At 58.4% G+C, this 14478-nt stretch overlaps 1 protein-coding gene and 1 non-coding gene across 3 annotated transcripts; one reads left to right on the top strand and one right to left on the bottom strand.

The window, feature by feature from the left end:
* The first annotated feature begins 289 nt into the window (after positions 1-289).
* TRNAG-CCC lies at positions 290-362 on the top strand. Its single transcript has one exon. It is a non-coding gene; the product is annotated as a tRNA-Gly (tRNA).
* A 623-nt stretch (positions 363-985) lies between these two features.
* RHOD (ras homolog family member D) lies at positions 986-8678 on the bottom strand. Of its 2 annotated transcripts, XM_036860649.1 has the most exons (6): positions 8371-8503; positions 7818-8003; positions 5054-5141; positions 4177-4286; positions 2149-2283; positions 986-1620 (listed from the first exon to the last, which is right to left on the bottom strand). In XM_036860649.1, the coding sequence occupies exons 2-6, from the start codon at positions 7965-7967 to the stop codon at positions 1453-1455; spliced, it is 651 nt and encodes a 216-aa protein (XP_036716544.1). In that variant the 5' UTR covers positions 7968-8003; positions 8371-8503; the 3' UTR covers positions 986-1452. The 2 variants fall into 2 exon arrangements, with proteins under 2 accessions (XP_036716544.1, XP_036716545.1); XM_036860650.1 differs by lacking the exon at positions 7818-8003 and having other exon boundaries at positions 8371-8678.
* Positions 8679-14478: the final 5800 nt, after the last annotated feature.

Genomic DNA, 14478 nt, shown 5'->3' with positions numbered 1-14478 from the left:
CATCACTTCCTCTGCCTCAGCTCAGCTCTGTAACCTGAGCCAAGAGCCCTCACCTGGAGGAAGCGGTCCCACCCCTGGAGCTGTTTCCTAATGAAACTGAGGGGGTGGGTGTTAGTGGCTGGTTCTGTGTGGGTGGACCTCATCCAGTCAATTGAAGGCCTGAAAAGAAAAGACTGAGGTTTCCCAAGGAAGAAGGAATTCTGCCTCAAGTGAGTAACACGGAAACCCTGTCTGAATTTCCAGCCTGCTGCCCTGCAGAATTCAGACTCAACACTGCAACACTGGGATTTCCCTGGTGGTCCAGTGGGTAAGACTCTGCACTCCCAATGCAGGGGGCCCAGGTTCGATCCCTGGTCGGGGAACTGGATCCCGCACGCATGCTGCTACTAAGAAGTCCACGTGCTGCAACGAAGATCCCACGTGCCGCAACTAAGACCCGGCACAGCCAAAATAAATAAATAAATAAATATTAAAAAAAAAAAAAGACTGCAACATCGACCTCCAGCCTGCCCTACAGGTTTCGGACTTGCCAGCCTCCACAATCGCGGGAACCAATTCCTTAAAATCTCTCTCTGTATATATAGCCTATTGGCTCTATTTTTCTGGAGAACCCTGACTACCCATTTTATCAATCATATTACATACATTACATCTATAGAATATTGTCTATTGTATTTATCATAAAGAAAAGTGATACTTGTGAACCTTTTGTGAGCACTTACTGTGTGCCAGGCACCTGCGAAGTTCTTCGCAGGTGTCTCATGACGCTCTTACTCATCCCAAAGCTCCATGAGGTCATCTGTGATTGGTCCCATTTCACAGACGAGAGGCCCAGAGAGTTCAAGTAAGTTGCCCAGGGTTCTAAAGTGATAAAGCCGGGTTTGGATCCAGGTAGTTACACTGGATCCAGTGCCTACGTGGGGTGTGCTCTTACCCACCATGGAACATGTGTGTAAAGGCATTTCGAAACAAGAGGCGTGATGCAACTGACAAGTGATGTCATTTTAGTGTTACAGTTACCACTGGGATGGGCAGGGCGAAGGGGGATGGGGGCAGGGTGTGAGTTCTGGCTGGAGGGTCCTAGCACCACCGGGTCCTGAAGGTGCAGCCGCGGGAAGAGCCACGAGGTGGCGCCAGGTTGCACAGGCCGCTCCAGGATGTGTAGTCCAGGGCTGTGAGCTGGGAGTGATTCCAGGGGTCTCCAGGCCTAGCCCTCCACAGGGCTGGTGAGCCCGGGAACCCTCTTCCTCAGGCCTCAGAGGGGTTTCTCTCCAGTCCAGGGATACCAGCACCAGGGTCAGGGGCCCGGCCTCGGTAGTGCCCATCTGTTTGAGGTACAGTTCAGAGGTCACAGCCTGGGGACTAGGTCCAGCCCAGCCAACTGGCCAGAAGGTCCGTGCCCAGCTCCTTCCTGAGCTGCTGGTGTGGTCAGGGAAGGAGCGCCCCAGGCCATCAGGTCACCACACAACAGCTCTGGGTAATCCGCCTCCAGAAGTTGCGACGGCGGCTGCTGAGGGCCACCTTGGCCGCCTCCTGGAAGATGGTGTGGACGTTCTCCTGGAGCAGAGCCGAGCACTCGAGGTAGGCCACGGCGCCCACGGCCCGTGCCATCTCCTGGCCCTAACAGGGAGAGTGGACCAGGCCGCCGTCAGGTGGGTGCCGCTGGGGTCTCATGTCCAGCCAACCCCCAGCCCCCTTGGCCATCCTAGGTGCGTCTTCCTAGGACACCCACAGCTCCTGTCCCCTGGCCTGACCAAGCCCATCGATGGCTTCACTGGGTTTCCTGCCTCAGTTCCCGGCTGGGTCTCTGCCTCTCGAGGCATCAACTAATTAACTTCCCGGCCTGACCCAGGCATGCTGCAGAGAGCGGCCTGCGGACTGAAGACCTGGGGGTCCCCCCCGGCTGTGAAGCAGGTAGGCAGGACCATCTGATGTGCCCCGCACTCACTCACTCTCCATCCCACAGCTGGAAACGTCCAAGCCCGGCAGTTCTTGACCATGACTGCCTCTAAAACAACCCCTACCCTGACCCACACCCCGTGGGTGCCAGATGTCTGGCGCTGCTGAGAGGCTGGGCCGGAGCAGCGTTACCCTAGGGGTTTCCTCTCCTGGCACCCCTACCCCCACGCCCCGGGCTAGGTTTCCTACCCTGTGGTAGGTCACAGGTTCCAACCTATTTTTCCGCAGCTTCTTCACCAGCAACTTGTCCTTGCGCAGGTCAGTCTTGCAGCCCACGACGATGATGGGCACCTCCTTGCAGAAGTGATTCACCTCCGGGTACCACTGTGGGGAGGGAGGTGGTGAGGGGGTGTGTGTGAGCCATCAGGGGAGTGGGCCGCTCTCCTGCCCTCCAGGTAGACTCCCACAGCAATAATCAGCAAAGCCAGTTTAGGGAGAACTACTCTGTGCCAGGCTAAGACTTTACATGTAATGAACACATTAACCCCCCGGGTCCCTATGAAGCAAGTTCTATCATCAATCCCATTGTACCCATGCACTAACTGCAGCTCGGAGAGGTTATATAACTTGGCCTTGGTCACGCAACTGGAAGTGGCAGAATTTGAACCCAGGGGGTGGCACCCAGAGCCCGGTTCCCATCTGCTCTAGAATCCTACCTCTGCAAGGTAAGGGGTCCCATGACCATCTCCCCAACAGGGTAAAATATATAAAGAAATCAGTGAGGCTTTAAAACTAAAGCAGCTCACAAAATGGTCGCAGCAGCTGTTTGCCTGTTGGAGGGGGCACTCCTGTCCCGTGTCAGCTGCTCTTTGGAATGTGAGGCTCCAGGGCCTGGTTATTTCAGTCTCAACTATAACCTGGGAGCCTGGAATCCAGGCTTTAGATCTCCAGCAGCACACGCCTGCTCAGTTTCAGGAAAAATTGACATCAAACCGTCTGGCTTCTGGAGCCAGATGGGGCCGGTGTGCGGTCCCGGCAAATCCTCCCCTCCACAAAACTGCCCTTGAAAAGGGTCTCCTCCCCTGACTCCACTTTGCTAAATGCAACAGGGAAGCCTCAGACCTCATCCTACCTGAGCCCTGACGTCAGCGATCACTCCCTCCTCTCAGACCTGGTCTGTGCTTCACCCCAGGGCCGCACTCTCCCGGTTGACCTCAGGTCTCCAGGTGACAGCCCCCCTCTCCCCCACGCCCAGCCCACAGCTCTTCCCCACCAGCAACTCCTAAATGGATCTGCCCAGCCCTGCCCCCTCCCGGGAACTGCACCCTCAGACTTCTGCCTGCCTGCCTGACCCTCCGCTGGGATGCCCAACGGGCCTCCATCGCCCACCTCCCTGCCCCCAGCTTGCTCCTTCTCATCTTGGGAAATGGCAAGACCACCTTCCAGGTGCTCTGATCAAATGTCTCTCTCCCACCCATGTCCAATCCATCTGCAAACGCTGACGGTTCGGTTCTGCCTTCCGAACAGATTCAATATCCGCTGGCCTCTCACCACCCCCTCTGCTGGCACCCTGGTCCCAGCCACCACTTGCCTGGTCCTTGGTGCCTAGAACAGTACCTGGCACACAGTAAGTTCTCAGTAAATGCTGCCATCATCGTTGTGGTTATGGTTACAAATGCTGTCACTGGCTGTGCTCTGAGGAACCCTGGAGCATGCCATTCACACACGCATGGAGGCCCTGGCAGCAGTGGGGGCGGGGCCGTGGCTGCTGGGTAGGAGCAGAGGAACTCAAGGGACCGTTTCCCTGACACCTGTGTGCAGCCTCGGGAACCTCTGAGATAACTGGGGGACATCCTGGGAGGCCGCTGGGAGCCAGCAGTCACACTGATGGAGGCTGAGAGCTGCTGGAAACTGATGGCTCGTTTGACCTTGGGCAGGCCCAGGCTGGGGAGATGCAGGGCCCTCTGGGTCGCCCAGCATCTTCAGGCGGGGTCACGGTAGAAAGAGTCACAGCGTTCTGAGTCTGCAGTATGGGGCAGACAAGGAGCACTGGACCGGGAGTCAGAGGGCCAGTCCAGACCCTGCCACCAAATCCCTGCGGGACCCTGGCTAAGTCTCTCTAGGCCTCAGTTTCCCCATATTTATGCCAAAGGCACTGGACCCGATGTCATCCAGGGCCTGCCGAGCTCTGACAGTCTGCTGGGTCAAGGGTAGGGGTGGAGCAGAGTGGCCCGGCTATGGGGCTGGCCCTCCCTGCCCCCCACCCCCTGTACCCACCCGGTTAGAGATGTTGTCAAAGCTGTATGGGCTGGTGACGTCAAAGCAGAGGAGCAGGACGCTGGCGTCGGGGTAGAACAGGGGCCGCAGGCGGTCGTAGTCGACTTGCCCTGGGTAGAATAGGGGTGGTCACTCCCTCCAGATTTCCTGCCCATTGTCAGCACCTCCCCAGCATCAGGGAGGTCACCCCAACCAAGACCAGGGGCGGGTGTGGGTGGGGAGGATCTGGATCAGGGCCTAGATCTGTGCCTCAGGATCCATGTGAATGTCCCCCTCGGGGCTGTGTTCCCCTGGCTGGCCTGTGGGACGTGCCAGCCCTGGCCTGGGCGAGACCACTGCTGAGAGAGCACTGTTCTGGAAGGAGTGGGGGATGTCTGAGGCCATCACTCAGAAGCCTGCTTTGCCCTGGACTTGGGGCGGAGATGGGGGATGAGGAGAAAGAGGCAGGTGGGACCTGGGCAAAGATATCACAGCCCAACCAAGGTAAGGGGGCTGCTGGGATTCCTGGAGTTTAGCTTTGAGTTCTGATGCAGATTTGACTCTGAACCCTCTGGTGGGCTAGGTCAGGAGGCTAGAGGGCAGAGGTCACGTTCAAACAGATCTTACAGAAGCTAAAGCCAGGGTGGACCGCTCAGGAGGCCAGAAACAGTCCACCCCTTGAGAGCTAAGAGCTCCGATTCGTCTCCAGGACATGGTGGGCTGCTCGTGTCCTGGGGAAGCAGCAGACACAGATGCCGAAGCGAGGAGGGTTCAGGCTCCCGGGGGCCCTAATCCTGGCCAACACCTGTTCCCTGGAGACGAGTTGGCCTCCCCGGTTCGGAAGGAAGGGAGTGGGGCCCTTCCTCCCACTCTGCCCCTCCCCCAGCCTGGCACCCACCTGCTGTGTCCCAGATGTGGAGGTGCACGGGTTTGCCCTTCACGTGCAGATTCATGGTGAGCTGCTCGAATGCCGTGGGGGTGTAGCTCTGAGGAAGAAGGGGTCAAGGGGGCAGCTGAGAAGGCAGCATCTGAAGTGGGTGGTCCCAGTGCCCAGGCCAGAGCCCAGGAGTGCCCGCGGCACTACCGCTCTTTGGAAGTCAGCAGAGGGGAGTAGTTTCTGGGAGGGAGTTGGCTGGTGGGGTGGAGGCCTAGAGCTGCCACTCCGTAGCTGTGCACCCTCCCAAGGCACCGAACCTCCCTGGCCTCCTCCGCGACTATAAAGTGGGTCTATTAGAGCCCCCAGCGCAGCATGTTGCTGAAAGGATTCAAGGAGGTGCTTCTTGCGGAGCCCTGAGCACAGGGCCTGGTAGAAAATAAGCACTCTACACGTGCCAGGACTGTTATTTTTATCTCTGTCCTCGTCCAGACTGTCCCATTTCTGAGCCTTCCTTCCTGCTGTCCCCTCCTCCTGGAATGACATTAACCTATGTTTGCTCATTCACTCACTCACTCATTCATTCATTCATTCATTCATGAGCACCCTCTCTGGATCCAATTCTGGACACCCGGGAGCAACTAATAAAGACTCATTGCCTGCCCTGGGGAGCTCCTAGCTTTTGGGGGTCCCTCCTTTGCCTCTCAACCTTTCACAATCCAACCGGGATGCCCCTGTTTCTGTCTCTCTTACCTGCCCTGCCTGGCCCCAGGGGGAGGTCACCCAGGCCAGAGGCCCCTCCACCCCAGGCCTGCTGCACCTGAGCTCATCCCCTCTTCACAAAGGCTAGATGAATGGAAGCAGGACGGGCTTTTACACAAGTGCAGGAATGAAGAGAGGGAGCTTTTACAGACAGGGTCTGAGCAACAGAGGAGAAGGTTTTCAAAACCCTGCCACGACACAAGCCCTTTGCACCAAGGGGCGTGCTGGACCGCCTGCATCTTGGGTGCCCAGGCCTTGCTCCCTTGCTCAGGGCTGGATGGGGGAACCACAGACCGGGAGACACTGTGGGGCCCTGTGCCCTGAGGCAAGACTCTTCTCTCTGGCCTCAGTTTTCCCATCTGTAAAATGAAGGCCTTGCCAGCTCTCAGACCTTGTGTTTCTTTTAAATGAAGAGGTCTCTTGGGAATTCCCTGGTGGTCCAGTGGTTAGGACCCTGTGCTTTCTGTGCTGGGGCCTGGGTTCGAAACCTGGTCGGGGAACTAAGATCCCGCAAGCCGGGCGGTGCCTAGATAGATAGATAGATAGATAAATAGATAGATAGATAAATAGATAGATAGATAAATAGATAGATAGATAAATAGATAGATAAATAAATAAATAAATAAATAGATAGATAGATAAATGAATGAATGAATGAATGAATGAATGAATGGAGAGGTGTCTCTTGTGCCTGGAGGCAGACAGGTCCCGGGAAATCAGGGTCCCCAAACAGGAGAGGAACCTAGACAAGGCAGGTCTAGCCCTCTGGTGACAGGCACGCTCTCCCTTTCCCTTCAGAGTGTCCTTCACCATGCACTGTCCGGACTTCCCTGGTGGCGCAGTGGTTAAGAATCCGCCTGCCAAGGCAGGTGACACCGGTTCAAGCCCTGGTCCAGGAAAATCCCACATGCCGCGGAGCGACTAAGCCCGTGCGCCACAACTACCGAGCCTGCGCTCTAGAGCCCGCGAGCCACAACTACTGAGACTGCAAGCCACAACTACTGAGCCTGCGCTCTAGAGCCCGTGAGCCACAACTACTGAAGCCCGTGCGCCTACAGCCCGTGCTCCTCAACAAGAGAAGCCACCACCAGGAGAAGCCCGCGCACCACAACGAAAAGTAGCCCCCACTCGCTGCAACTAGAGAAAGCCTGCGTGCAGCAACAAAGACCCAACGCAGCCAAAAATAATAATAATAATTAATTAATTTAAAAAAAATTGTGAAAAACACACACTGTCCATCAACTGTGAGATGCCCATTTCCGCACTGTAACCTCTCTGCAATTGGGATGGGTCTCACCCACAAGGCCGTCTCAGAGCCCAGGACAGTGGTGGTGAGGGACCACCCCTCCCAGCACTTCTCCTGGGCCCCGGCTGGCCCAGCCTCTCTGTGGCACTCTGTGGTGCTCCCCGCACTGCCGTAATTGTTGGGTTCTCACAGGCAGCATCTGGGGGGCCTGGAAACACATCCCTCCCCCACAGCTAAAAAAAATGTGACTGGCCAAAGGATGTGACATCAGCTCCAAAAACCACAAAGCAAGAGTCGGCTCGATGCTGCCACAGTGGAAAGAAAGGCTGACTCTGGGTTAGCAGGCCCGGCTGCTCCTGCCTCCCCCATCCAACCCCCCAGTGCTGTACCACCCCAGGGCTTTGGCGGGGGCTGGGATCAGCAGGAGGGGGGAGGTGATGCTGGAAGCAGACCCATGCGTGGACTCCCAGGGGAACTGGGCTGAGTGGGGCACGGTAGGTGGGTGTGTCCAGCCCCCGTCCTGGTGCCGCTGAGTCCGCCTGGACAGGTGGTAGGCATGCCGGTGAAGGAATGACAGTCCACATGCTCAGGCATCAAGGACATGCCAGGTGCAACTCGGGGCCGTCTCTCAGCCTTACCTTCCACCTCACCACCACCCCGGCGAGGTCGAGTGAGGGGTGGGAGGCTCACAGAGGCTGAGCAAAGTACTGAGGGCCCCAGAGTTTGTTGGAGGAGACTGAGGTGCTAACCCAGCTGTCTGAGAGGCTGGTGTGCTCTTACCCGCCAAGGCTGAGCCCACGGGACATCCACTGTAGGGGCAAGAGCTGGGGGAAGACACGATGTCTCCCAAGAAAAACGCTGGCCACTTTTCAGTGAGTGCTTCCTGTTGCAGCTCAGAGCTGAGCCCCTGACCTGTATGAACTCTCTCATCACTGCGACCCTGGGAGGTGGGCACCACCGTTATTCCTATTACGCAGTTAAGGAAACAGGCACAGAGAGGGTAAGCGGCTTGCCCCAGGGCGCACAGCTGTAAGTCGCAAAGCCGTGATTTGAAGCCAAGGCTGTCCGTCCGCCTTAGCCATGCTGTGCCACCAAGTGCTCTCTTAGGACCCGCTACGTTCCCCAGGCTGCCTAAGTCAGTCCCCGGGACACCTCCCCCAGGTAGGTGGCATTCTTGGCACTTGACAGGCGATGTCACTCCCGCGGGCAAAGTGAGAACTGCCTTCAACCCCACGCTCTGCGGGGAGGCAGGACGGGCGCACGTCCCTCCCGGGGTGGGGAAGGATGCACCCAGGCCGCGGCGCCCCGCTGTGCCCGACGGGCCGGCGCTCACCTCGGGGAAGGCGCCCTCGGCGAAGACCATCAGCAGCGACGTCTTCCCGCAGCCGCCGTCGCCCACCAGGACCACCTTGACGGACCGCGCGCCGGGCGGCGCCTCCTGGCCCGCGGCCTGGGCCGCCTTCATCGCGGGGCGGCGGAGGGAGGGCCGGGCGCGAGCGGAGCGGCGGCCTCGGGGCCGGCGGGGCAGGAATGTGGAAGGGGCGGAGCGGGGCGGAGCGAGGAAGTGCGGGCGGCGGCTGGCGGCTCAGGTGAGGGGCCGGGCGGACTCCGTGGCCTGGCGCCGGCTCGGCCCTGCCCCTCCCGTCCCAGGTCCCAGGTCCCAAGTCCCAGGCGGCCAGAGAAAGACACACCTCTGTGTGGGGCGCTGAGGCCACAGGAGGGGGCACCGAGACTCGGCCTCCGTCCTCAGGAGCGCACCCTGGTCTGATGGGGAGCAGACATGTAGCTGGGCAGTGACGGTGTGGACGGGGAAAGAGGAGGGTCCTGGCCCACTTCCCCGGGAGAAGGAAGGTGGGAGTCAGCCCTGCTGGCCCACCAGCTTGCTGGGGACAGGGACTGGGTCCCTGGTGCCCAGTCTAGGCGGGGCACCCAGCAGGAGCTGGTGACTTTTGATGGATGAATGAATGAGTGAATGAATGAACGTGCGTTTCCCCAGGGTTCTGGAGAAGCCCTCCACACCACGGCCTCCCTGCAGGTGCTTCAGGGCAGGTGGGAAGGGGGTGATCCGGCAGGCCCTTATGCGTTAGTCACTGGCACTGCCAGCTGGGCCTACCCTCCCCCAGCCAGCACCAGGAAGTCTCACTACGGGCGGGTCTCACTTCTGCCTCGGTCATGGTCTGGAGAAAGCGATGGAACCTTCCATCTGTAAAGTGCTTAGAGTAGGGTCTGGTACGTGGTTGGTGGTGCCATGTGTGAGTGATTCTTATAATTTAACCAACACTGATGGCTCCCTGTGCCCAAGGACCTGGGGACCCTGAACAGTTGAAGTAAAAGTCTCCCACAGCCGAGAATGGGAGACAGGCAGGACGTCACTGTGATAAGAGCTACAACAGTGGGGGAGACAGGCAGTGGATGGGAGTCGGGAAGAGGGGCTCTGCACCCGGGTTGGGGGTGGTCAGGAAACCCTTCTGAGAAGAGGGGCCAGAGTCTGCAGTAAAAAGGGAGACACAGTTAGATGGTGGAAGGAAAAAGTGTTCCAAACGGAGGCAACAGCACGTGCAAGGTATGGAGGTAAGGGGGAGGGGGGATCCTTTGCCGGGGGTTGGGGGGCGTGGTGTGGTTCTTCCCTGTGATGATGGTGAGGTTGGTTTGGGGAGCTGGTGCAGGGGTGAGGCTGAGGGTTAATTAGGGCCTGGAGAGTGGAGCACTTTGAATGCCAGGAATAGAGACAGAATTGAACTGGAAACTCACTGTCACCTGACCTCCCACCCCTGTTAGTAGCCAGAGTCAAAACATGTATTTAAAAAATGGGCACAAGGGCCCCCCAGATCTTGGACTGTTTTCACTGAAGCTCAGACAAACAGAGGGCAGAAGTCTTGGGGTTTCACACCCTTCCCCACACAGGTCATGACATCATTCCTCATGGAGTTCCAAGCCAGGCAGGTGAAAAACCACCCTCAGCCCCCTTTAAACCTCACTGTGGCCCAAAGAGGCAGCCAGGGCAAGAGTCACGGCCCCTACTGCACAGAGGCAGAGCCCAGACCCCTGACTCCCATTCCAGGCTCACCCAGGGCCACAGTCAGCAGGCTGAATGAAGCCTCACCTGGATGGAGGGAGTGCCCCAGGACATCCCCACCCTTTAGGCCCCTTCCTCCCCGAAACCACCAAAGGGCTGGGCAGTGACCTGGCACCAGGCTGGGTGTGTAGACACTGATCAGGGCTCCCCGCCCCAAGGAGTGGTGGGGAGGGACCCCATCCCCCAATGATCAGCTGTCAGCCTCGTCATCCCCTAGTCTCTCCACTACTGCTGTCATCAGGCTTTGGGTGGCAAGGCTGGGAGGCAGGTGGGGCCAGACCAGGGGTGGAGGGAGCTGAGAGTCAGACAGAGGCTTTTGGCCTTGGTTGCTATGGGGATAATCACTCTAATGACACTCCTGATGTGCGTCATGCTTTAGAGTCTCACTGAACATTTCCTAATAGTAACAGCGCCCATTAATGGATTGCCAACCGTGTGGAGGCACTGTCCCCTAGCAGGTGGGAAGTGTTAGCCCTGGTTTACAGATGGGACACTTGAGGCCCAGAGAGGTTTAAGCTCTTGTTTAAGATCCACAGCTAGCAAGAGGCAGAGCTCTGAGTTTGAACCCAGGTCTGGCGACAAAGCTGGGCTGTCTCCCAACATCACACCTCCTGTGCATTATTTCATTTAGTGCTCAGACTGTGAGCTGGGCAGAGTGGGTGATCGGGAGCTGAGGCTCAGAGAAAGGCATTGGCTTGTGTCAGGCTAGCACGACCCAGAGCCAGGATTTCAACCCAGGTCTCCTGATGTTAACCCAGCCTCACTCCCACTCTGTGCTCCTGATTCTGCGAGAGGGAGATTAGTCACTGGGCTGGGGAAATCTGCCCTGGTTAGCAGGGAATTTCTCCAAATCTCAGACATTGCCAGGCCCTGGACGGCACCGTTTTCCTGGAGTTTATTTTGGAGTGGGGAGGCGGCCCAAGTCACAGTCTGCCTGGTCAGGGTACTGTTTACTGTCTTACTGTGTTCTGTGGCTGCTGGTCACTACCAGCTTGTGGGTGACTCATCCCCTGGGGCCCCACCAGTCCCAGGTCCAGAGTCCTTCAGCACCCTGCTCAGTGGGTCACTGCCCTGCAGACCCCAGGCCCTCGGCCTGAGGTGGAATCCCCTCCTTCAGATGCAGGTGGCCAGGCAGGATCTTCCAGCCCCCAGCCAAGCCTTGAGCACCTCCAGGGCAGGAGCCGAGTCCCACCCATCTCTGTATCCCAGACAGGAGTGCCTGCCCCAGGCTGGCATCCAGCTGTGGCCCAGGATGTTATGTCCAGTCCACTGGCTGGACAAACAAGGAAAAGGAAGGAAAATGAAGGAGCAAGGGAGAGAGAAAGGAAGGAAGATGGGCTGCCTCAAAAGCATTTACAAACTGAAGAAGTAAAGGAACAACAGTTGCGTGGATGAGTGAATTCAGCGAATGACCTGAGTGTCGGGTCAGTAGACAGGTGACCACCCTCCGGCCTCCATCTGCTCCAAGGCCCCCCTGGCCTTGGCCCCTCTGCCCCATTTTCTGACCTCCCACCCCCATTCTCCCTGAGGCCGGAATCCCCTGCTGTCGGGGCCGGGTCTCTGCTGCCCCCGTGTGGCCTCTCTGCTCCCTGCACCGTCATCACCCGGCGCTGCCGGCTCTGCTTCGGGTTCCTGGCTTGGGGTGTGGAGTGTTTATGGATGGTTGAAGGAGTGGAGGGACATGCAGGCACCCTGGAGTTGGTGACAGAGGGGGTAGAACTTCATAGGCCCAGTCCTGCCCCTTGGGATGCCTTGGAAGGGGACACAGACACTTTGCTCCCGATGCCTCCTGGGATGTCCCCTCCCGATGTCCCCTCCCCTCCCTTTCATCCCAAACACCAGATCCCAGAGCTCCAGAACTCCTCCACCCAAAGCCTTGACCTCACGTTTACTGAGCACCCACTGTGTGCCAGTCAGTTGGCATGTGGCATTTAATTCCATCCCGTGAAGTACGTATAATTCTTATCCTCCTCTGACAAATGAGGAAACTGAGGCACAAAGGGGATAGATAATTTGCCCAAGATCCCACAGCTGATAAGTGGGGGTGTGGGTGCTTTTAGAGGCCTTCTTGACTAATACGCTCATTCTTCAGATGGAGAAACAGGCTCTTGAAGGGAAGGAATTGTCACACAGCAAGTAAGCAGCAGACCCAGCCTATGGCAGGTGGAACACAGAAGGGCTTCTTCTCCCAAGTTCCCTTCTGTCTGGCCTCTCCAGACCAACCCAACTCTGGCTGCCATTTAACTGGAGCTCAGGGCTGGGGCCGCAGGCCACTTGTCCCTGCCTCGCCATTGTTGACCCTTCTGGGTGGGATGGGAAGGTTGATAATGGGGTGGAGAGTGAGGGAGCCCCGTGGCCCAGTCTGAGCGTTCATTTAGTTTTTTGGTCTGTCCCTTCAGGTGTCTGCAGGCATAGACAAGGCAGGAGAGAGGAAGTGACGCTTCGAGCTGCTGTCGCCTCTGGATGCTGCTGTGGCTCATCCTGCTCCTCCCACACGCAGGCCTGGACCGCCACTGCCGCTGTCAGGACAGGGACCTCCATACCTGTCCTCTTGGGTGGGACTCGGCTATTCCTGAGGGCTCCCACACAGAGGGGGCTTGGGACCCTTGAAGCAGGCCCACGGGCCTGGGGCTGGAGGAGCGGGGAGAAGAGTGGGGTGGCAGGGGAGGAAGAGGCAGGAAGAGATGGGAGTACCGTGGTTTGGGCCCTGCTAAAGGCAGCTGGGAAGCTCCTCACTGACCAAGAGCAGCCCTCGCTGACGTCCCTCGTCATCACTTCAGAGCAGCTTAGAGTAGCTCCCCCTCCCTGCCCCCCTCCCTCCCGCTGACCTCTCCTGCCCAGGGCCTCACTGCCAGCAGGACCAGGACCTTCAGCCTCACTCTGGACATGAAGCTTCCCCAGCTCAGCCCCACCTGGCCTTTCCAGCTCCAGCTGGCTGCGTGGCTCCCCAGACACCTGTGACACCTTTGCGTAGGCAGTTTCCCTGCCTCGAGGCTGCTCTCCCTCCTCCACCTGCACAGCCCTCGCCACCCAGCGAGGCTGGTGCCTCCATCTCCTCCAGGAAGCCTTCCCTGGTTTCCACCCTTCTTGGGCTCCTGTAGGACCTGTCTCATTCTCCTCCTTCCATGCTTGCTGTGATCTTCCAGAGCAGGGGAGGGGAAAACCAGAGCAGCCTGGGATCCAGAGGGGCTTCTCTGCTGCCCCTCAGCCCCACTGTCGAGAAGCTGGGGAAGGCAGCATTGTGGTCTAGTAGTTAAGTCATGAGCTCAGGAGCCAGACAACTTGAGCTCAAATCCCAGCTCTGAGATGCTCTGGCTGTGTGATCTTGGGCTAGTTACCTAGCCTCTCTGAGTTTCAGTTTCTACAGCTGCAAAAAAGGAGCCAACAACAGACCTACCTCTACGTCTGCAGGGTTGCAGGCCAGGCAGCAGTACTCACTGAACTCACACGGCCTGTCTCCCCTCCACCTTTCCCCGGGCTCCCTTCTCCCCATCCTCCCCAACTTTAGCAAAGTTGATGCATTGGCCAAATTTTTGTCCACTCCTGCCCTTTTCTACATGCTGTTCCCACAACCAGGAAGGCTTTTTTGGTCTTACCCCCCTTTTCTGGCCTTATCCCTCTTGCCCTGAAGACAGCTCAGCGACACCACTGGGCAGCCTTCCTTGATATTCCCTTCTGCATTCTCCCTGCCAGGCTGGCTCGGGGCCGCTTCTCAGAGCTTCCCCAGCAGCCTCATGGCACTGGTCCTTGTGATGGTCTCCCCAACCAGACAGGGCCCTCCTGCTCCTCCGGGCGCCCAGCAGCAGGGGAAGGCGTGCTCACAGCAACCTGCACCGAGGCCCAAGGCCCTGATTTCTGGAGACAAAGGTGATTTGGGGCGAGCAGGGCTCCCCGGAAGCCCCCTCCCTCCTGCCCCAGCTTTATTTTGGTTCTAGAATTATTCCAGTCGGCATACTCGGTCCCCACCACGCCCATTCGGGTGCACAGTCAGCATTTCATGCATTTAGAGGGAGGAATGGAAGGGGAAGAGAAGGCAGGCGAGTAAATGGCCTGCACAGCAGAGCCACTGGGGTGGAAGAGCGGGGGCTCTCCCAGGCGGCAGGGGCCCGCCAGCTGCGTGTCCCCGGGCCCTGGGCTGGCCTGGGCCGCGCAGACCTCCTGGCGCTGGCCACATGGTGGACAGCCTGGCCTCGGGACCGGGCCACAGCTGTGTCAGGTGGGGAGAGCCACCACGCTGCCTCCGGTCCCGTGACCACCCTGGGCTCCCCAACATCACTGGGGGTTACTGGTTGGGCCTGGGTCTCCGTAGCCCACCAGGTCCAGAGGCAGCCAGCCTGAGGACCCACCTCTCACCTCCCCACCTCC

This window comes from Balaenoptera musculus, chromosome 8 (genome assembly GCF_009873245.2).
Source record: "Balaenoptera musculus isolate JJ_BM4_2016_0621 chromosome 8, mBalMus1.pri.v3, whole genome shotgun sequence".
NCBI classification, from domain to species: domain Eukaryota; kingdom Metazoa; phylum Chordata; class Mammalia; order Artiodactyla; family Balaenopteridae; genus Balaenoptera; species Balaenoptera musculus.
Note: the sequence above shows the minus strand (reverse complement) of the source record. Positions and strands in the feature narration are given on the sequence as shown.